The following is a 23,030-nucleotide window of genomic DNA, read 5'->3' as shown; positions in this document are numbered from 1 at the left end:
AACCTAGGGTCGGTATCAATAAAATGACGACTCTGAGAAATAGGAAAGTGAGAAAGAAATTGGAGGTGATGCATTGTGAGGACCAGGATAGGAATCTTGGGTCTGTCCCTCATGCTGTGTGATACTGGGTAAGTTATTTAGCCTCTCAGAGCCTCAAAAATGCAACCTTAATATGAGTGTGTGGTAATAATACTGAACCCAGGTCCCTCCCGGAAGGGAGTGAGGCTCGGATGTAGTGAGGCACATGAAGGCGTTTTGAGCATCGGCAAGCACTGTAGCAATGATTTTACTGTCAATCCCTAAGGACAAAGTTCTGTGGAATTTGATATATTCAGATATAAAGAGAGAGGTTCCTAATCTAGGGTCCTTGAAGGGAAACCACATCTACCTCCTTTCCACAATCTGAGTTGGGTGATCAAACAGGACTTCAGCTGAGTCACCAATGGGCATTTATTTTACTGGAGGAGAAAGGGGAACCCAATCAAGCTCACTTTCACACACTTGGTATGCAATATCAAGGAAAAAAGAAAAACAATGAGCCGCTGCTCTCCTCAGCACCACCTGCTGTGGGAAGACGGAAAGCCTTACACGCTCAAGCTGCTCATCAGTCTTCATTTCCCAGGAAGCCTGGCTCTGACCTAAAAAGCCCTTGACTGTTCAGGGCTCGAAAAGTCCTGGTGACATAACCAGCCACCTAGTCACAGCGGAGAGAGGATCTTTAATAATCCCAGTCAGCTCAGCCTCCCAGGGGATCTAGCGCTGGGGCTAAAATTAATACCTCATGCTCAAGTCACCTTTCACCTCTCCTCCCCTGTCCCCACCACTGCATTGTGTAGAGACAGCAGTTAGAGGCTTTATAAGGAACATTTGTCAGTGCCTGGATGCTAACTCTGGGCTGATTCTTCTTTTACTTCCCTCTCCTGTTCCTTAGCCTTTCTATTTTCAGGTTCAAAGAAAGAAGTTGCTTTTGAGTTCTATTGGCCAGAATTAAGTGATACAGGATTCGGAGGGCTAGAGAACTATTTTCATTTTGGATCCTTCCTGATTCACAAAAAGCCAATGCTACATGCCCTGGGCCCAGCTAGTTTCTAAATATTTCACAGTGGAATGTTTCAGCAGAGCCACATAAAATCCTATAAATGCCCATGAGAAGATTCTGGAGGTGACCCATTCACCCTGATGCCCAGGGACCTGGTGAGCAGGAACAGCTCCCTGAGAGCGTGCCCTCAGAAGGAGACAATGAAAGTGAGTATCTTTCCTGGCATCTACTTGATATTTCTTTGCTGTTTAAACATTAGCTACAGGCAGGTAGCACAAGTGAATGCCTCTTGGTGGTTTCTACACTTACCACTATCAATAGAACAGAATGACTGGGAAAAAGGAATGCCTGGGTACATCCCTTTTACAGAGACTGTGTCAAGATTGCCCGAGCAGGTGGCTATGTTCTTCGATGCCTAGATTTTGTTCTTACGTTTTAAATAAATTAAATAAACATTGCCAGATTGCTCCAAGGATGCTTTAAATTGAGTTAAATGGATCCTTTCAGTAGCATGGGAAGCAGATGGGAGAGAAAATAAAGAATCCAGAGCTGAAAAGGTGGGCCACTCCTAGGAAGGCATGGTCCAGCGAGAATGCTGCACTTCCCAATACCGTTTTCCAACCTAGGCAACGAAGTAAAGTGATAGCTCCTTTAAATACTCAATATTCTCTCAATTGCTTCATGGAAGCACATTGCCACCGTTGTCTCTGTCTCAGGAGGACAGCTTGTTCGCATTACAAATGACTCTTTTAGCATAACTAAAGGATCTTTTCTTTTTTAAAAGAGGATTTTTTCAACTCCACTCTCACAATGACCACCTTTGTGGGGTTATTGGCACTGATCTTTGTAATATGACACTTTAAGAAAACGAGTAAATCTAAGATGACACAAGAAAGATGCTCATTTCTATCTATGCATTTTTCAGAATATCCCTCCATTTGCCGCAGGAGCAATACTGGAAATTGTGTGCAGCTGGGAACAGAATCTGGTCCTAGTTCTGTCCCTCATTTACTATTATCTCATGACCTCTGAAAAGACATATTTCCCTGGGTCTCATTTTAAATTTGAAATGGAGAATAAATATATCTATCCTCCCCAATTTTTAGGCTATTTATTAGTCAAAATGAAGTGGTCTGTACGAAGGAATACGTGATATTAAAAAAATGCTACTCAAATGTTCGGTAATCCTCAAAGCTAACATTCCTTGGGTATTGACTTAATTGGCCCAGCATTCATGCTGGGTATTTTACATGCATAATCACATCAGCCTGGAAAGTAAGTGCTATCATTACCCCATTGTACAGACTAGGAAACAGACTGTGGAGGTTCAATATCTTGCCTAAGGTTTGGAACTGGATCACCAAACAAGAAGAATAAGCACTGACCTAGAGAACCAAGAAAGCAGAGAGACTAACAAATGAGAATGTGGGGAGAAAGAGTCTGGTATAGTTTGAAAGCACGGCAGTGATCATTGGAGAAGAAAAATCGAAACTGTTAGAAATTCTTAACACTTATTTTACAGTTGTTGTATGTTGCACTACACGTGGGGAGAGGCACCAAATATTTCAGTCTTTAGGGCATTTCAAGGTCTTAATCTAGCGTGCCTCAGAATTACAGCTAATGGCACCAAGATCCCAACTCCAGCCAGTTGACTCCAAAGCCCCTGCTTGTAACTGTTACACTGGATCATGTCCTGTAATAATAACACATATTATTACTAAATAACAGTTACCAACAGTTACTAACAATAACAGTTTTCAGTGAGAAGCAATGACGTTAAAGAGAGGTTTATTCTGTTTTGAAAACACAGGAAGCAACCCGTAATTTGGAACTAAAGATACAAAGAGATAAGCACACAGCAAGGGTCACTGGTTTTCTCACATACATGTGGCCTTAAATGACCATTAAAGAGCTTTCTCATGGCTGGCAGCAAACTTGTGGATCCTATATTGGCTCAGGGCAAGTGGTCAATTTAGGATCTTTGAAATTCCTAACAGAAACACAACAAACCCTCCAGCGGTGGTAGCGGGGCCGATGGTAATACACACGGAGAGGGATTGATTTTTCCTATGAACAAATGAACAGCTCTTAAGATCTCAGGCTATTTTGAGTCCTCCCACCCCTCACCCCCTGGAGTTTTTAAGCAAGAAGCATTTAAACATCAGGTCTATTAGTGTCCAGTGGCGATGGGAATTCACAGTAGCTGCTAACACCTCCGGCATTCTTCAAAGGCTCAAAGATCAACGCGTAAGGCCATTTCTGTGCCTTCATCTAAGAAGGGCAAAGAGTATGACAAGAGACTCCCAGCAAAAGCTGAGCGGGATATGGTCCAGAGACTGAGATGGTAGGTATATGAGTGGGTGGGGCTTTTTGCATCAGTGCCTTGGGGGTCTTGTATGCTGTCTGTGAATGTTCCCATAATTCTTAAAAAAAGATTCAGGAAGACTCTGGCTGATAGAGGGAAAAAACCCAGTAGCACAGTTACTTCTGGCTGTTTTTTGAAGAAAATGAATGCTGATGTAGGCATGAAAGCATGCCTTCAAGTAATTCAAAATTCTTGGGCCAAATAGGCAAATTTACTTGATGTGTTTCTCACAAGTGTGATGATCATCAACTAAGCAGCTCTGAGACTTCTGGAAACGTGCTTCAGCCTTGCTCACCTCTGTGCCCACCTCACTATAAAGGAAATGAGATGGTAAGAGTGGGAAAATCATGGGCAGTTTGGAGTGTAGGAGACAGAGAGTTAGGCACAGCATCATGCCTGCACTAGTGAAAAGTTCAATATTCTGAGCTAGTCTCTTACATCCACCAGGTGATAATGCAATTATGGAGCAAAAGCCTTTAGCCAAAGTATTTTCCCTTCTGTTCCCGGCACTCTTATGATCAGGGTGCAGAGCTCTTTCCTGGGAGAAGTGAGAGATGAAAGGGAAAGCTAAGGAGTTATTTGAATGATCTTTTTTAAAGAAGGCAACCTTTCTTCCCATTGCCCTTGATTTGGCCATCTGGCTCTGGGAGTTTGTTGGCGAATGCTCCTTGACTATAAAATTTAAACAGATGATTAACCCCTCTCCCTCCCACACCAGCAAGCCTGCCATTAAAATACCTACTAGAACCAATCTCTGAAAAAAAAAAAGGGAGAGAAAAAAATTGGCAAAGTCAACCCAATGAATGAAATGTCCACCCTTAGTTTTTCTCTCATTGTGACCCTGACTTGATGCTCACCATTTCAAGTTCAGTAAACTTCCTTTCACAATCTTTCTGTCCTGTCTGGCCATCTGCATGTTCAACCATGCCTGCCTAAACGGCACCATGAAGTCCAGATCTGAAATTGATTATTCCATGATTACCAACACTAGCTTATTTTAGAGACGGTGTCCCTCCCCTCCACTGCTCGTCATTTGCAGCGCCCTGGAAAAGCCATACTTATTTTCTCTGATATGAACCAGTCAGGCATCAACTCGTCAGATGGATTAAAAAAAAAAAGTATTCAGTGCATAGTTTGTAAGTCTCCAGAAGCTCCCTATACTGGATCAAGTCCTAAAGAAATAACATTATCTTCTCATCCTAAAAACATGAATGTGTGTTTAACGATAGGTGACAGTCATGAGAAAATCATCAGTTATAATTAAGAATGGGAGAGCAACAGAGTGTGGTCATTGAGAGTAAAACAGGTACCTGTGGGATAATGCTCGTTCACTGGCCAGTTGTCCACCTGAAGTGTGGCGTTGCCGCCGTTCCTGGTGAATCGCACCACGTGGTATTTGCCATCATTTACGGGGGTTCGCTCCTCTTTGATGGAGATGTCAACTGTGCCGATGTTGAAGACAACTCCAATTTTCCCTTGTTCCTATAATAAGAAGTACAAAAAGCATAGTTATCACCAACCACAAGCTTTTCTCCCTTTAAAGTTGATCCTCCAACTAACAATGAGTCTCCAGGTACCCACGGAGAGCTGTCAGCTTGGAGTTAATAATAGCATCTTACATTTCTCTATGGGCTTTCATCCCGAACATAAAAACCAATGGTACAAAAACCACTCAAATTGCTCCCGGAGGCCGCACTGCACAGGTTACATCACTTGATTGCCCTCAACAGATATCAAAGCTGGGACCACAGGACTACCTAACAAGTGAATAGTGACACTGCAAGGTTCATTTCTGTGAGATGAATTAGGCCTGTTCTCTAGGAGAGGCTAATAAGACGCTGGACGTAGATCATGCCATGATTCAGATTTAAGACGAAAGAGGAACCACAAGCCTGCTTGCACATTTTGGAGCAGTCAAGGCCAAGCAGGAGTGTACAGAATGGTTAGGAGCCAAAACCACAGAGGCTAGGATTACAGACTTACATCCGGTGATACTTCCTGTAGGTCTAAAGCACGTGGAGAAGGTATCTGAAGCCAGTGAAACAGAGCTGGAGTTTTCTGAGTCGGATGCCGCCACCCTTCCCACACTGGCAGCCCTATTCCTACAGTTAATGCTAAGAGGGTGATAATATTCGGTGCCATAGCTTTATGTTACACAGCAGAAGAGAACCTCTGTGGCCCTCAAAAGGCTTCTGGGAGGGAAAACATAATGACTTCCAGAAGAGCACCATTATGGCAAAGAAAATGATGATTGCGGTGATGGTGGTGGTGGTGACGTCAGCCACCTCCTGGGAAGTGCCCAGAAACACTGAAATATAAACAATAATGCTGTTAAAATCCTTACTCTTCTCCTTCAATAGTTGGTTATGACTCAGAGTTGGGATTAGTATTCAGAATGAGACGTAAAATGAAAAGTAACCGCGTTGATCAGACATATTCAGTCTTTCACAACCTCTCTGAAAGGTGTCAGCATGCAAGGTGTCAGGAGGAATGGGCCAGGAGAGAAGAGAGACATCTCTCTCCGTTTCTCTAGTTGTCTGGCTTGCTGGCTAAATAGTCGGTTGGACTTTCAAAAATAATAAAATTCTGCTGTGATTCTTATGTTCTACGAGACTGAGTCACAATATTTGTTCACATTGTCAATGTCATCCTCTATTTCCTTATATTCAAGAAGAAGGAGAAAGTGGAAGAGGAGGAGAGGACAGGGGGAGAAGGATATGGGGGAAGGAAGCCCAGAATCCACATAAACTAAGATGTAGGAAAAATTTCGCTGCATCTCAAGTTTCGTAATTTGGTTCATTCAGTCAATGTATAAATACAATAGTTATTAAATACTCACTATGCTTAAAGTCAATAAATGAAGCCTTCTGGTGAGATTTTAGGCACCGCTTTCCCTACAGTTTGGTACACTGCATTTATTTTTCCAAAAGACAAGCTTTTCTCACTGTGCCAATTTTCCTTTAGGATGTGAACACATCTTGTGCCCAACAAAATAATGAATAACTACCCAGGAGACTTAATCTTCAAAAGTAGGAATATAGGCTGATCAAAAGGCTGCTTTCAGCACGCAGGGATGCTGAGATATAGGGGGGACATCACTGCTTCCTTTGTGTCCTGGTAGCATGGTACCCACTGTAAAATTTTGTCTGTAATTCCCACTCTCTTCTCTGGGAAAAGTGATTGAGGTGCCTCCCCAGATGGTGACTCAACATACTCATTTCCTTAAGTTTCTAAGAAACAGGATTTCTTAAATCTCTGTTTATTGTGACATTGTGTTCTCAGCTTTTTTTTTTCTTTATCTCTACATCTCCAGCACTAAACAAAGTACCTACTATTAAAACACGATGCATGGATAAATGAACCTGATGATGGGTTCTTTTGCATCTCTCATGCTCATAACTAATAATATTATGATCCATTTTATTCTTTTTTTCTTAATTCTCTCGGGCTTCAGAAATGACTCTTACTTAAAGAGTTGGCATTCACTTCTAAGGATGTGTGTGTGTGCGTGTGTGTTGGCACCTAACCATCCTCATGCCTAAACACGCAGAGCTCTAGTAACCTGAATCTGAACGCTTCTAGCAGAATGGAAGGACTGGAGGAGTGAAGGAACCACGGCTGTCGACACCATCACTCCTCCACCCACCCCACAAACGTGGGCTGTTTATTGCACGACTGTTCTTCAGTGAGAAACGACTATATAAATCATGGAAGCGTGGAAAGGACTGCTGGTGATTCAATTCACCTCAGAGTCACTAATTAATCATAGATGGAGAACGGTCTTACGGGGAGAGAGGAGACCTTTAAACCAGCCTTCTGCAGCTTTTCAGCAACAGCAGTAGCAAAGGACAGTTCTGGCTCACTGAGTAGGCTGATCAGCGAGATATATTCTTGGGCAGATTTTCTGCAAGATCCATAATCGATTCAGGAAAAGAAAAGATTTAATCTCTGTCAGAATAAATATTCGGTCCTTATCTTAGGCACCACACATTTGCCATTGCAATCAGTGTTTCAGAGAGATCTTCTTAATCCTGCTAGCACGCTGCCAGTGTCAGTGGAGACCCTTATCCAGATGTTTCACAGTGTTTCCCGCAGTGGTAAATGTGGCTGTGTTAGACCTCAGATGTGGTCTCTCTACTCGCAGTAATAAGATTTCATTACTGCAACCTCCTTGTCATTTGTCAACGGACCACAGTAGCATTATAATCTGTGGCTAACTGCTTTGTCTCAATTCATTATAAGCCTTGTGGAAAATACCCATAGAGTTGCCCAGGCTTGAATCCATCATGCTCAGCTGCCATGAAAATAAACTCTGCTGGCTTATGTGTCCAGGGAAGAGAAGGTGTGAGAGATAAAGAGCACTGGCTTTGGAGTCAGTCCTGACCAACCTTGGGCAAGTTGCTTAACTTTTCTGAACCCGTTTCTTGATCACACATCACGGGGACAGGATACTAGCTTTACATACTTCAGGGGGCTGTTATAAGGCTGAAATGATATGAAATAATAACATATACAAATATAAGGGATGCATGAGACCAGGAGAAGGAACCATCCAATCATTTGACCATTTAAAACACTCTGTGATTACTGGAGAAATTAATTGGCTTGATGTGATAAACATGGGTTTTAGCATAGCATGGTTCAGATAATACCTCTGGCTCTTAAAGCTGTAGGACCTTGGGCAGGCTGTTTAACTTCTGGTGTTTCTTCTGTAAAGGGATGCGTGGAGGGAGACAGGCAGATTGCGGTGAGGATTTTAGGAGAACACACAGGTGTGAGGCATCTGACCTGTGGCTGCGCATACTTTGGGATCTCAATAAATGGCAGGCATCTTTTCACTTTCTTCCCCCTCAACTAGTATAGTTGAAAGTAGTGGCTCAGACTAAGGACTGGTTGGTTTGGCAATGCTGTCATTAAGAAATATTGTACAAATAAATGTAAATTTTAGCAAATAGAACACAAAGAAACATTTGCCCAGTTGATTTCCTGCCACAATCTGGTAGTTGCTCTCTCTCCACATTCCTTGATGCCTTTTATAAGCTTCTCCAAGACAAGCAAAGTGTAGCTGCAAAAACAGCATGACTATAAATTTTAATAACTCCACACCCATCACCACTAAAGTTGCTACCAAGGCAATCACTTCAATCTATGTTCTTCCTCGATATTAAAAACAAAGACAAGTGGTAAATCAGAAGACTTTACCAAAGAATCCTCAAGTGCATTCAGGGAAAAACTGAGCAGTACAGAAAACAGCTGTCTTTAAATAGCCAGTAAGTCATTCTTCAACAATAATGACTGTTTATGAGCCCACCTGGCTCCTCAAATTAATCTGGCTCCAGCTTTCTGATCTTCCGCCAGCCACATTACAGTTATTGCTATGGAGGTGACCCAAGAGATGCTACCAACACCAGGGTCAGATTTCAGGAGCAGAAATGCACAGGGACAAGAAAAGTCCTCAGGAATAAAGATTTCCCTGAAGGTGATCTCTTCATTCATTCCAGAGTGCCCCAGGGGAAGGCAAAATGCGCCATCTGCTATTTTAGAAAATTGCAGCTGACAGAAACAGAACCGGGGCTCTCAAACGTATGCCAGGATGAAACACAAAGGAAGCAGTTCTCAATTCTCAACTCCTCGGCTTCCCCCGGAATGTGAGTTCAGTGCTGGGCAATGACCCAAGGAGAGAGAACAGGTGATCCCTCTTGGGTCCAGACACTGCCATACCCATTTCAAAGTCTGGTTTAGAGTAAATAAAGTGATCAGTGCCACAGTTTACCATTTTTTGGTAGTTCTCCTCCATTATGGGCTCATAGTAAGAGAGACCTCCTGGGTCCCCTTGTGGCATATAGGGTCAACAGACCCGGGATGACCAATAAATTGGGTGTCACTCCTGAGCCACCCTTCAATGGTGGGCGTGAGACCTGCCAGAGTTCTCCCATTTTCTCTGAACCACTGCACCCTGCAAATTCCTGGTCATAGCTTTTTTGTCAGTTTGGGTCATTGAGTGAGGATGACATCAAGCCAAACTGCGATGGGCGTGGGACATGTGAGAAACAAAGCTTGGCTGCTTTATGACACCAAATATTTGAAGCTTTTGCTACTGCAGCATAACTCAGACTATCTGGATGACAGAGTAGGTGCTCGGTAAATATTTTTTAATAGAATAATTTTTAAATTCCCATGATTACCCTCCAGGTTTTATAGGTTAAAAAGATGACAATTCAGAGAATGGGGCATTCACATAACTAATAAGAGATACATTTAAGATCAGAATACAGGTCTATCTGCCTTTGAAGCCCATGGATTTTTCCACCTTGTTACGTTTCTGTCATATGTATTACATGCTGCAACTGAGTTATTCACATAAGATGACATATACATTACATATTACATACTTCATGTCTGCATAACCTGCCTAACCTGTCTGCTTAAACTACTCCTGCATATTTCAAATGTAGGGATCCTAACAGGTGCTCAGTAAATGCTTGTTAAATTAATGGACAAGTGAACAAATGAGTAACGAATTAGAATATGTGGTTGTGATAGAAAAAAAAAACTGTGCTAATAAATGCTAATAAGTTTTTATACCATGGGAGGCTACCCAGGATTTGAACAGTATGGGATAAAGCAGAGAATTGGTCATGTATATTCAGAATTTTTTGCAATAAATCTTAGGCAAAACATATAGTTTCACTGTCCTTTATATATGCAATCTGTAAAATACAAAAAGATGCGGTACGATTGATTCATCTGATAATTTCTGACTGAGGAAGGATTTTATTGAAGTTCGTTAGGATAAAAGACCCCGCATCGAGCAGAACACGTACAGGTTCTCTTCGTGACAATCAACTGTCTTTCAGGGAAGATCATCAGTCCGTTCTTTCAGTGTGACGGTCTCTTTGTTCTAGAACCTGGGACAATAAGCAGTAAATGTGCACTTCCGGTGTGCAAAGCCATGTGCTCTAAGGGGATTCAAGAGATGTAAGAGATCAGGTCTCTGCCTCCAGAAGCCGATGATAGAGAATAATCACTACCAGGAATCACTCGAAGTGACAAGACCCCAAGCTGTGCAGCGGGGAGTGGGTTTGGACTTTCACTATCATCCCATGACATTGACCCCGTCTCCTTTCCTTAAGGAGCTTACGTGTGGCTGCATGGCAGGAAAGGCAGGGAGGCAAGAAGAAAATGTCTGCTCTGGGTACCAGAAGATTTTAAGACTTAGAAACAGAAGAGCTGAGCCCAGTCAAGGCCCGTATCTTGTGGCTCAGGTGATCGTAAACAGGTCTCAACTGTTTGTATGAAAAATGAGAATAAGACAAAGGCAACAATAATAATTATACCTGTGTTCAATGGTACTTAAGAGAAGTGAATAACATCTTGGCAAATTATGAAGTGCTCTACTAAGGATGCTATCAACATAATGTTCACGGCGGGGGTGAAGATGGTGATGATAGTAAAGATAGTGAGGAGAACGGGTGAGAAATCGTGTGACAGATGATGGGTGAGTCTGAGGTTTTGCACACACCCTACACGACACGCTCTGTGTACTTGAAATACCTGTCGGTTAATCACAATCATCGACTCCAGAATCTGTGCAGATTGTCCCTAGAAAATTCACGTTAAATGGCTTGGAAATCAATTCTGTTTTCCTAAATCTGCACAGGTCTCCATGACCTTTGCACCCACCCAGCAAAATTGCATCCCACCGTTCCCCCTGGCTGCAGTTAGGTTTCTTCTGTTGTTTTGCTGATGTCTGGTTGCAAGAGGTCAATCAATTAAAGCTGATTAGATCCACAGACTGAAATACTAACAGAGGGCCCAAAGAGATAAGACTGATAAATAGCTCCAGACAGCTCCATCTCTAACTCCCAGCAAAGTAAAAACAAGGGAGAGAGAGAAAGAGCCTGGATGACAGCTCAGGACAACAGGAACTCTGACCTGAAGAGGGGACTCAAGGAAGGACAAGACAGCTGGTGCAAGTAAGAGGCAAGCCAGAGCCCGGGCTCTAACAGGCACAGGTCACATCAGCATCCTGGGTCATCATGTCCTTCAAATCCACCCTGAACATTCACTTCGTATCCACAGACCCCAATGTCACACTGCCTCGCTTGGTAGTTAAGTCTGACTACAGAGCAAAAATTAAAGTTCATTTCCGTAGGAGCCCCAGTGTTGTGCCAAGGCCTGGAGCAGTCTCCTGGCAGGATTCAGGTGACAGCTGGCAGGGCAGTGCTGACTGAAACCCAGTGCAGGCTGAGCATCTCCCATAAACGCCTTGCTTCTCTCCCAAATCTCTACCGCAGCTGTGAGGAACCACCCAGCGGCCTTAATGAAGGGAACTTAAACCCTGTGCTCACACTAACAATGTTATAATCCTCAAAATTAGGAAGCATCTTTTAAATCACCAAAAATTCTTGCAGAATCTCTTACCTCTGACCTGCCTGCTTACAAAGTGTGGTCCTTGGGAACTTGTTAGAAATGCAAATTATTAGATCTAAAACGAGACTCTGGATCGGAAACCCCGGTGTGGGGCCCAGAAATCTGTATTTTCACAAGCTCTCTAGGTGATTCAGATACTTGCTAAAGTCGGGAACCACCTCCTTATATTAATGCCTTGGTACCACTAGGACATCGGTTTCAGCTGGGGTTGATTTTGTGCCCAGGGACACTTGGCAATGCCTGGAGACATTTTTGGTTGTCACAACTGGGGCTGGAGTGCTAATGGTATTTAGAAGGTACAGGTCAGAAACGATGCTCAGTATCTGCCAATACACAACAAAGAACTATCTGGCCTATAGTACGAATAGTGTCGCTGCTGGAAACTCTGTAGCAGGGAGTGCAAAACTTCACTCACACAACAGACATCCATCAAGCATGTATTGCATGATGGAAACTGTCCCACAACACTTATACATAGTCCAACTGACTCCTCACAACACTCCTTCTATGAGCTATGTATGCACACACACACCACAGACACACACCACATACAATGCAGACGTGTACACGAGTGCATGCCTGGATGTGCACATGTGTGAATTTTTACACATTTGGTCTACAATTGTGCTCTGGCCCTCAGAGCACAGGGTGAGCAATGAACATGTGTGGATGAGCTGACTCCCTCCTGCTCTGTGTTGTGTTCAAGTGCCTTTCCACAGATGTAAACTTGGCAACGCAAGCTCACACAGCCAGAAAGTGGCAGGTCTAGAACACACGTCCTGCGTTATTTTCCCTGTCTGTTCTCGGTAGCCCCCTTCTCTTATCACTGCTTGCTGCTACCCCTAGGAAGGCCTCCCAGTGCGTCGCCCCGGGGCACAATGACGTTAGCTGATAATCCCAAATCCGATTTAGTCCCATGATCCTCCACTGCAGACGAGTTACTTCTAGTCAGTTCCCATCAAGAGGCATAATCAATACTGAGAGGTTTCAAAGGAGGGCCTCCCTCTCTGAGAACTGGAGACTCCAGCCCAAGGGGGAGCAGCGGCCCTCATATAGAAGGGAGACCAGCAAACAGCCAGGAACCCATCAAGACCTCTTCCGTGGTGGGAAGGAAACCTTCAGTGAGTCTCCAAAGTGCTTTACTATTTACCTATCTTTCAAGTGACAGACCGAGTTAGCATTATTGCTTCAAGGTAAATGGACCTGTGTGAATAATAAGCCTCAGCCAAGAATTCTTGGTTTACTACGTAAGGCATTCTCAGTCGTTCCCATGGATGAATTCTCAGGCTACACACTATAACCCTTTTTAGCTGATAAAAAAAAAAAAAAAAGATTTCGTATACATATTTCAGAATGGAGAGATTAAGCACATTGAGACGATCAGAAAACACAATGTACATGATTGCGTTCTTATGGTGCCTTGGGATAATGGACTTACATACGTAGGAGGCAGGATGGCCTGAAGCAGAGTTCAGCAAACTCGGGGCCAAGTCTTGCCCTTGCCTGTTTGTGTAAATAAAGTTTTATTGGGACACAGCTGTGCTCATGCACTTATGTACTGTCTTTGGCTGCTTTTGCCCTACAACAGCAGTGTCGAGCAGTTGCAACAGAGATCATGTGGACTACAAGCCTAAAATATTTACTCTCTGCTTCTTGACAGAAAAAGTTTGCTGACCTTTGTTATGAAATCTCAGGCAATTTAAAGCTAGCCATGATTTTTTTTTTTTCCTTTAGTTTTTGACCGCGAGTTTCTGTTACCATGGTCAGAATAACTCAAATATGCGGAGGAGGAGCCTGTACCGGCGCAGTCAACTGTTATCTGACAGACAGAGCACATTTCTAATCAGAAAAGACAAAATATATACAAATTCATCCAATTTAGGCATGAACTAATCTATCTCAGGTCCATTAAGGGTAGTTTAGATACTAAAATCAATTCAATATAACAACTGTTTGAAGGTGGGCAGCTGCGGATTCCGAGAAATAAATTAGAGGCTTCTGGCAAAAGATGACGGTAGCCAGGAATCGCCTGGTAATGGAAGAGATGGAGTGAAGTTGTAAAGTTATTAAAATTATAATGATATGACATTTCTTTCTGAAAACTTATCTAGTTCTGTGGAGTGAATCCTATACTTGCTGAAGGCTTGGGACTCTAAAAGCCAGCAGACATCACTCTGATGCCAGGACTTGAGTTTATTACATTAGATGCAATGAGAGAAGTGAAGAGCATTGCAAAGCAATGAATATCTCAGTCTTGGGGCTCCAGGGCATATGCGAGACACTTGAGTCCCTTGAGTGATAAATGGTGATTAACAGAGCTCTCCTGGTTTACCTGCAAGGAGAATCTACCGTGTCATCATCTTGGGCTGAACATCCTGAAATAGGGGCTCGTTTTTCCTTTCCTAGTTACCGTAAACAAAATGGCCAGCAGACGCTAATACATCAGCAGTGCCTGTCTGCTCGCAGGGCGGTGGGGTGTGTGTGTCCTGGAGATAGTAGTTGCAGCTAGGTTATTTCCTCCAGGTGATAGTTTATGGTTCTCCTCTGTGTCAACTGTCACCGCTGTAACATTCTCTCTTAGAAATCTATCAGCATTTCTAATCAAAAGGTTGATTCTGACCTACCCCCAACCACCATAATAAAAGCAAGAGAGGGGGGAAAAAAAAAGGGAAATGAAAACAGCTGCAGCATGTAAGAAGGCAGGCCTTCTGGCCTCCATGTTGGCGTCCAAGTCACTGTGGGGGAGAGTAATCTGGGCGTCCCAGCAGAAGTATGAAAAGAAGAAGAATTTCCCTGGGCCCCGGGTACGATTAGTAAAAGTCATCCAAATGGGGGACTTGAAAATATGTCCCAGGGAGCTGACTCATGCCTTTGGAAAGGCATCCAACATACCTGCATTGAGAATTATTTCAAAGCTGCATCCTCTTGTGATAGATTAGAGTACACATTTTATTTTCATTTACTTGAATTTACTATCCCTACCAAATTGTGAAGTAAAGTAAGTTTCAGCCAATTAGGGGGAAATACCCATGAGAAACTAGGAAGCCTCCGCTCCTCTATGATATGGCGGGAGCTTTAGACACACAGATTATCCACGGAGTTTATAATAAATCCATACACAGTAAGAAGAAGTATTTACACTGTGGCATTTAAAGGGCACATTCCTTCTTCCCTCTTCTTTATGGGTGTGCTACAAGTTTATCCGGTGATAAAAAGATGCTAAGTGATTTCATCCAGAAGTCTAGGGAATACATTGCTAGGGAAGTGGAGTTGCACGTGTACGCAGGCCCACATGTGTGTGCATGTGTGTGTGCACGTGTGTTTGAATAAGACCTTAAAACTTAGCATGCCCCAAAGCTAGTCTCTCTGGCCCCCTCCTTTGCTTTCAAAGTAAAGTGATGATGGCTCAGGAGAATCTAGGCCCTTCTGTGCCCGTCAAAATGCATCTGTAGTCAAGCTCTAATCCAGCCCTTGGATAATCCCTGGATAGTCAGTGAAAGCTTTGGGACTTCCCTGCCATAGAAGGCTTCTCAGGACTCTATCACAGATCTAACTCAGCACAAACTATGGATTCCAGAGTAAATTAAATACCTGTGTGATGGAGAGTCAATATATGCCCCAGGGAATGAACTGGCTGATCATTAGGGATCACTGATCCAATAACGACTCAAAGACAGAACAGATCTCCTCAGCCGGGCTCAGACCAGCACTGAATGAGGTACCCTTTCTATCCGGAGAAGAGACTTCCCTCTGTCAGAGAGTCCAGCTTTCCCAGTCACTACACATGGGTGTACAGAGCTAAGTACAGTTCTATGTGCATGCCCTCCTAGAGCCATCTTTGATGAACTAGGTCTATCTTCCAGTTATCCCCCAACCTCTCCAGCATCCATTCAACAGTAAAATCAATGGTTTGTTGATTTATTTTAGTGTTTCTAATGGAACGATTCTTTTCCCCAGTCAGATCGTGAGCATTGTGAAGGCAGAAGAAGCATTTCTATTTTCTGTCTTTCTCCATATAGGTGGTTCAAAAAATGTTCACCTGACACCATGGGAGAAGCATCTTTGTACTTCTCAGCAAGCAACACTTGAGTACAGGGTGCAACAACTTTGTCCATGGGTCATTTATCGCTTTTAAAATTTTTGCTATGATTTTGCTTTGGGAGAGTGCTTTTGAAAATGTGGACCACAACAATGTCTCAGGGGACTGTGGCCATTAGTTTGTTTCAAGTAGTCTACTGAAACAGTATTTGGGATAATTGCCAACAAGCCTATGCACCCCAAGGAGAACTTGCTCTGTAGACCTGGAGGCGAGAAGTTTAGTAACCCATTACCAAGGTTCTCCATCCACCCTGTTTTTTATTTGGACTAGATTCAAACTGAAGTCCTAGAGGTGGACACTATGCCATCTCATTACCAGTTCTTTGAACAATTTGATTCCTATTAGACACCATTGTAACCCTTGACTTATCTAAGATGCCAGAGAAACTCATTTTCATGGTCTTGCCTCCTCCTCTACACCTCAACAGTAATGGAACCAGAAGACATGGATCTAAGTGCTACTTGTGCACTCTGCAAATCCTGGGACAAGTCACAAATCCTTGGGGTAGAGTTTCCTTGTGTATAAGACAGGGATGGCATCACTGAACTTGCAGAGTGATGGTGAAGGTAAGAAAGTGATGCTTGTGACAGTGATTGGAAAATTATGGGGCACTGAAAAAAAACTGTACTAAATATCATTGCCAATGACAGATGAAAACAAACACAGTTTTCTCAACTAAGAAAGAAGAAATAAGGAACATTCCCATGTAATATTTCCAAATCAACATCCACAGTCAGTCCTTGACAAACTGCCCAAGTGACTGGAGGCAGAGGAATTATTATGTGTCCTTCAGGACAGATAGTGCCGCCTTATTTGGGAAGGATCAGGCAAATGGTGGGGAAAGTGGGCTTAGATCGGACATATTTAAGTAATGCAGATGAGGAGGTAAGGAGGAATGGGGGAAGTTTAGAAGGATGAAACAGTTGGAATGAAAATGAAATTCAGTCTGAGCAAGAGAAAAACAGGAAATATTTGGCATCAAAGCACTTTAAAATATCAACCAGCTGGTCCGCTCTCTAATACTTCAGTGATTTTTGCCGAGACAGAAACCTTTGAATGCTCAGATAGACTCTCAGCGCTCAACATACACAAACAAAGAGAGAGCATGTTTAAGGTTCATAAACATGCTAAATCTTAGAGAATATTTTCTCTCTTGCCCAAAGGGCCCTCCTCAGACCCCCTGGCAAATGTTTCCTTGACGATGGCATAATTGCATGTAGGGGATTTAGAAAACCATTGACTCAAAATAAAGATAAATAAAATCCTTTATTTCCTGAGTGTGCCCTGCGGCTAACTGCCCTGCTTTCTGCGGCAGACACCCCTCTCCAGCAGAAGAGCAGTGGCTGTCTAGAAGGGGGTGGTCTGTGCCATGCCTCTACCTGACCTCGGTCCAGAGGCTCAGAGGCCATCAGGGAAGACACCATCAAGCCACGTGAGAGCGCCCGCATCTCATCAGCTAGCAGTAATCTTACTGTTGCTAACAAGTCACGTCTATGCTCGGTGATACCTTTGAATCTTTTAAGGCAATGAGTAGGGTCAGAAGAGAGTAAAACTTAAAGAGGGATGAGAGTAATAGGGATACAGACAAGGAATTAAATGAGTGCTGCTGAAGTTATCTACCAAGCTTCATCTGAAAGAATAGAGAAAAACAGCTCCCCAAACCCTCGAACATAGATGGATTTCTTGCCCCTCTACTTTGTGCTGATTTCAAGAAGCTTCCTGCAGAACACCTAGAGGCAACCACCTTAGAAAGCTAGCTGTAAGCTTCCTTAGTAGGCAGCAGGGTGCGCTTCTGGTTCAGCTGCCCAAGGATGACTCCTGGGGAGCCACAGCCCGTCCGCTCACCAGCCAGCCAGATTATCCAGGGAATGCACCGAAACAAGTGTGCAGGACATCTAAGACCCAAGTGTCCTTGACACTCAGGTTTCATCTCCACTCTGGTGAAAGTCAGAAAGGAGTGGGAGTCACGTGTGTACCCCAGAGGGACACGTTAAACAGACGGTACTAAATCTAGGGGTCACACCTCTTGGAAGAGTAATGAAAGCTGGTTTTGATTTTTTTTTCCTGTTGATTATTTTTCTCCAATAGATACTCATCAGCTGCACTGTACAATAATACGAAAGTTACAAACAGAACCTACAACTGGATCAGGCCCTCAGATGAACATTATTTTGTCTCTTAAAGGAGGGGTAGGCATGGCAATTTTTCTAACGTGACTTAGTTTTCAACATTTAAAAGTCAGAAGGGCTCTCCTGAATGGTTAGATTTCTAAGTTCTTTTGAAAATGGTGAGATTTAGAAAGACTGGGATAACATTTCTGAAACACAGGGAAAGGCCAGAGTGGACTGGAGGAGAAAGGCACGAGGTCTCCACCACTCCCTGTTGGCTACCAGAGGCAAAGTCTGAGTGTTGTTTGCCGTTTATCACCAGGTTTTCCTCTGCCTCTGTCCCTGACTCTCCCTCTTTGTTCAGAGTAGGGTAAAGATGAAAGGGAAACACATTTGCCACCGCATAACTAGCGATTTCCCTGAACCTCAACAAAAGATAGATCAAGAGCCATGGGATTCAAGAAAAATAAGAGCAAGTGCATTTTTTCTTATACCCCATTCCATTTTAATCACTTATATTATGAGTCTTCCCCTTGTAGTGTTCTTTCTTTTTTAACTCCCCATACACTATAATAATCATATGCTTTCAAGTAAGACGGGTCTGACTTTGCATCTCAACTCCATCCCTTACTGTGTGTTCTTGACCAAATTGTTTAGATTTCCTAAGCCTCAAATTTCTCACCTTTAACGTTGGGAAAATATTACCTACCACACAAGCTTGTTAGAAGGATAAAACAATATATGCAGGCAGCTGACACATTAACAGACGACAACCAAGGAATCTTAGTTCCTTTCCCCTTTGAAGGGCTGGGATGAATTAAGCGACTCCAGCATAAAATCACACACACATCTAAAGTGCCTGCCAAATTGTAATGACCCAACTGCTGCTTCAGAGAGATGGCTCAGCTCAAGGTTTTAATGCACTTTTCATGGACTGAAGCTCAACAACAAAATCTATCACTGTTAGGCAGCCTCATAAGGGGCTCTGATTTAAACAAAATAGACTTCCTTCTGAGCTCTGAAGTATGGTAGCTACCTTCACCTTGACTTAGAGACACACCAACAGGAAATGTACACTTAGTCAATGGGATTAACAAAGGATAGCAAAGATCATGATAATAAAGTGCATCACTGAAAGTTGCATAAGAGCAGACCATTCAGTATAGAAAGGTACATGTGAATTTTATGCAAACATACTTTTAGTTCTGAGAGTTCATATATCTGCATGGCTATAAGCATCAAGAAAAATTTAGGGTAGGCCTCTGCTCTAGAACTACCATTTAGCTTTGAGCAGACCGTGATATTGAAAAAAAATATATATTTAAGTTATAAAACACACTTGCCAAATAAATTAAAAAAGTGTTCATTGTAATACAACAGCTAAAAAAACAGCATTACCACTCTACCATGTTGAGGTTTAAGTGAGCAATAAATCATAGACCTCTCTATTCTGAATATCAGCCAATTGAGAAATAGGCTAAAGGACCAGCAAACATCGTTGCTTAGTGAGGCTCAATGAGGGAATTGGTCTGAGATGAGATTTGGACCTGGCCACACATCGGGCTTCCTACTCATATTTCTAGTCCTGTTCCCTCCCCTACTGCCCCTGCAAAGATGAAGCTGACCTGGGCCTGGGTACGTCCAGCACAGGGAGAAGAACCCTCTGAACAGGAAGAAGAGAAGGAAGAGGTCTCACAAGACCTAGGCAGACCCTTCATCTAATCCCATCAACTAAATAAGGGATTGGTGAGAAGGTACAGGAAGTGTCACCTCTAAATTTTCTTTCCAGGGAACAGCAATTGCTTCATAGCCTATATGTATAGATGGGGAACTATCCCTTTTTTAACATAGCAGAAGTCCAAATACATCCTCTCCACGCAACTCTACCAATACAGCCTGACCCTTCTGAGAAGCTAGAGAACCAACCCTCAGGCATCTAAGGAGGACTTGTTACTTGGAGTTTGGGGTATGTTTGGAGGTTTGAAATGTTTATTTTATGGTCATGGTGAAACTGCCTTTGACTGACCAGTTAATAACTACCACTGTTTCTGCTGAGTGCTGAAATTCTTAGCAACATGCAGCTAAGTCTTGGACTTTTGGACACTGGGTTGCCAGAAAAAATATCAGAAGGAGGGATGTCAAATATGACTTATAAGTAGAGAAATTACAGTCCTAACTGGTAGATTTTAGCAGGCCTGTGGAACTTGCTTTATCTCGTGAACTTCCGCCTCCATCCTAAGGGGCCCAAAGATCTGCTTTGCTGTCATTTATGTCAATGCACCAGCCAAGACTCTCCAGCGCAGCCCAACTATGCTGTCAACCCCAAATCCCAAGGGATGCATATAATCACCGTATTTACTGTGATGGCCCAGGCAATAATGATACCTGCTGCCTGGAACTCAAATGCACGTGTCATTTAGGAGATGCTACTTGTTCCGGCAGAGCTGTCTGTCAGCTGTCTCTGGCCAAGCGATACAACCACAATTTAGTTAACAAACTGAGACATCATAGAAATCAGTGCTTTTAACAGGCTTCCTCAATTCACCGGGGTTTTTCTGCCTGTCTTACATATTGCAAGTCTCTGGCAAAGTAGCACTGGAGGGAGGAGGTCCCGGTGGAGTTGAAAAGACAAGAAAGAAAAATGGGGGGGGGGGGCGAGCAAGAAGTAGGCTGAATTCTAAAGTGGAATCTGCCCTACAGTAGAAAATCCAGAAAAAAACATTTCTTGGCTCCAGTAACTCTTCTGTTGCCAGCTGGGCAAATTTCAGACTCTTCAGCTTCACATCCCAGACCTTCTGTTATCAGGTGTCCACCTTTATTCCCAGTATTCCTACCAAACTTTCTGAATCTTCTACCCCATCCATAAGCGTTGATTAGTCTAGTCATTTGTTTAGCAAGTATGCATCAAGCACCTACTGTGTACCAGATTTTGTGCTAGGCGTTAAATCCAAAATGAACAGACCATGTCTACTATTCAAGTACTCCTTGTGCTGATACTCGGTCCCAAGGATGGAATGGTTGGTGGCAACTATCAAGAAGAATGTAAACTGGACAGAATTCCAAAGCCTATTTTAAGAAAGAAGAGAATATATGGAACCTACCTCAGTATAGTGGCTTCCAGGGAACCACCTGATGGGATGATCTGTGAATTTTCACAAGAACTTTAACAGCTTTGTTTTGATCTACTTAAGGACAATAAAAAATTGTGGTAGAGTTCAGTGGTAGAGCGCATGCTTAGCGTGCACGAGGTCCTGGGTTCAATCCTTAGTACCTCCATTAAAAAACATATGGAAGCAAAAGAACTGGCTTCAGGTTAGAGTGATATAGGAAGGCTTTATAATGAAAGTAGAATTTAAATTCAGCCCTGAAGGTGGACAGAATGTGGATGGTCCAATTTGGATGCTTTCGTATCAACAGAACTACAGAGATGCAGGACCTATGAAATTGGGTTTGTAGTCTAGGAAACCTGGGTTTAGCCTTGTACTATTTCATGTGAGTCAAGTAACACTAAACAAGTCAGTCACTTAGCCTTTCTGAGTATTAGCTTTCTTATCTTAAAGATGGTAATAAAAATACTTAGCTTAGGTATTACATAGAGTAGTTAAAAAACTAACTGAGATAATATATGTAAAAGTGCTTGGTAAATTATAATGCACAATACACATATCAGAAGACCATTAGGGGCTCTACATTAATTGTTGATTTGATTTTAAATGTACGTGGCTGTTTCTTCTTCTAGCTTTTACTTTGATAATTTTTAAAAGGCTGTTTGCACCCTCTTTAAAACCTTCAGTAGAAGAGGAAATGCTTCGCTTCATACTTATCTATTTCTTTTATCATAAAAAATCAAAGTGTTCTTTGGAAATCATCTCATTAATCTCCTGGAGGGAGGTAAGTTAGGGGACACATATTTTACACAGTGGTATATGAATCTCAGTTTTAAGAACGGAAAAGCCTAACATGAACTTTCCCAAGCCACGTAATGAGTAAAAGCAGCACCAAAAATGACCCAGGATGCCTTTATCCAATTTTCTGCTCTCCCCATTACGTGCATCCAAACACCTTGTTCTTCCAGGAGACTTCCAAGGACAGAACTGAATTTCCAGCTCTGAAGTAAGTAATACTTTAAAACTTTTTTTAGCCTCTGTTTTTTCATCTAAACAACAACCCCCAAAAAGCTGGCACACAGAATTTTTATGGAGATAAAAAAGGAATAACACATGTGTAATATTTATGAAAGAAACCTAGTCCAGTATCTGTTACACACTAAGTGAAAAATAAAACCTATTTCCTTTTATTTTAAAAGGGAGAATTTGGTTTATATAAATCTCAAGAGTGGTTACCCTGACGCATATGGAGTTAAGTGTGATTTTGAAAAACACTTAGATTGATCATTATTAATGAATCTAAGAATCAATTATTCTATAAATCAATAGGCATATATTGAGCACATGCTACATGCAAAGAATTGTGTTAGATCCTAAAGACATAAAGATGGGTAGGACAAAGTTTTCAAAAGTTTATAATGGAGTAGATTAGATAAGACATGGACAAAATAGCAGTTAAAAAATAGAAAGTGGTGAAGGCAATAATGTAGACAAAATTCAACAAGATTTCAGTGGAAAGTGACTAGTCTGCTAGGGAAAGCAGGGAAGGCTTCCTGGAAGAGGTGACTCAGAAGCTGGGTCATGAAGGACATCTAGAATTTCAACAAATGGAAGGCATGAAAACAAGATTGATTTAATAGCATTCTAAGCACCAAGGCTAGCATGGCCAAAAGGAAAGACTGAGAGAAACAGTCTAATCAGTGGATGAGTTTGCCAGAGCATAGTGTATACCCTAGAGAGAAATGGCCTTGCTGGACAAAGAGGCAGGTTGAGGATGAATCAAATGAATGTTTGAATGTTCTGTTAAGGAATATCAACTGTCTTTAGTTGGTATTGGGAAGCCATTGAGTGAAATGACACACAAAAAATATAGCTTAGA

At 42.5% G+C, this 23,030-nt stretch overlaps 1 protein-coding gene across 5 annotated transcripts in view; it reads right to left on the bottom strand.

Annotated features, from left to right (window-relative positions):
- The window catches only part of NRXN3 (neurexin 3), a 1,627,094-nt gene that overhangs the window by 166,021 nt on the left and 1,438,043 nt on the right, over positions 1-23,030 (bottom strand). For all 5 annotated transcript variants that reach the window (XM_064486155.1, XM_064486156.1, XM_064486158.1 and 2 more), the window contains one exon: positions 4,715-4,886. In XM_064486155.1, the coding sequence (XP_064342225.1) occupies positions 4,715-4,886 (172 nt within the window). The remainder of the gene's footprint in view (positions 1-4,714; positions 4,887-23,030) is intronic.

Source organism: Camelus dromedarius, chromosome 5 (assembly GCF_036321535.1).
Source record: "Camelus dromedarius isolate mCamDro1 chromosome 5, mCamDro1.pat, whole genome shotgun sequence".
Lineage (NCBI taxonomy): Eukaryota > Metazoa > Chordata > Mammalia > Artiodactyla > Camelidae > Camelus > Camelus dromedarius.
Note: the sequence above shows the minus strand (reverse complement) of the source record. Positions and strands in the feature narration are given on the sequence as shown.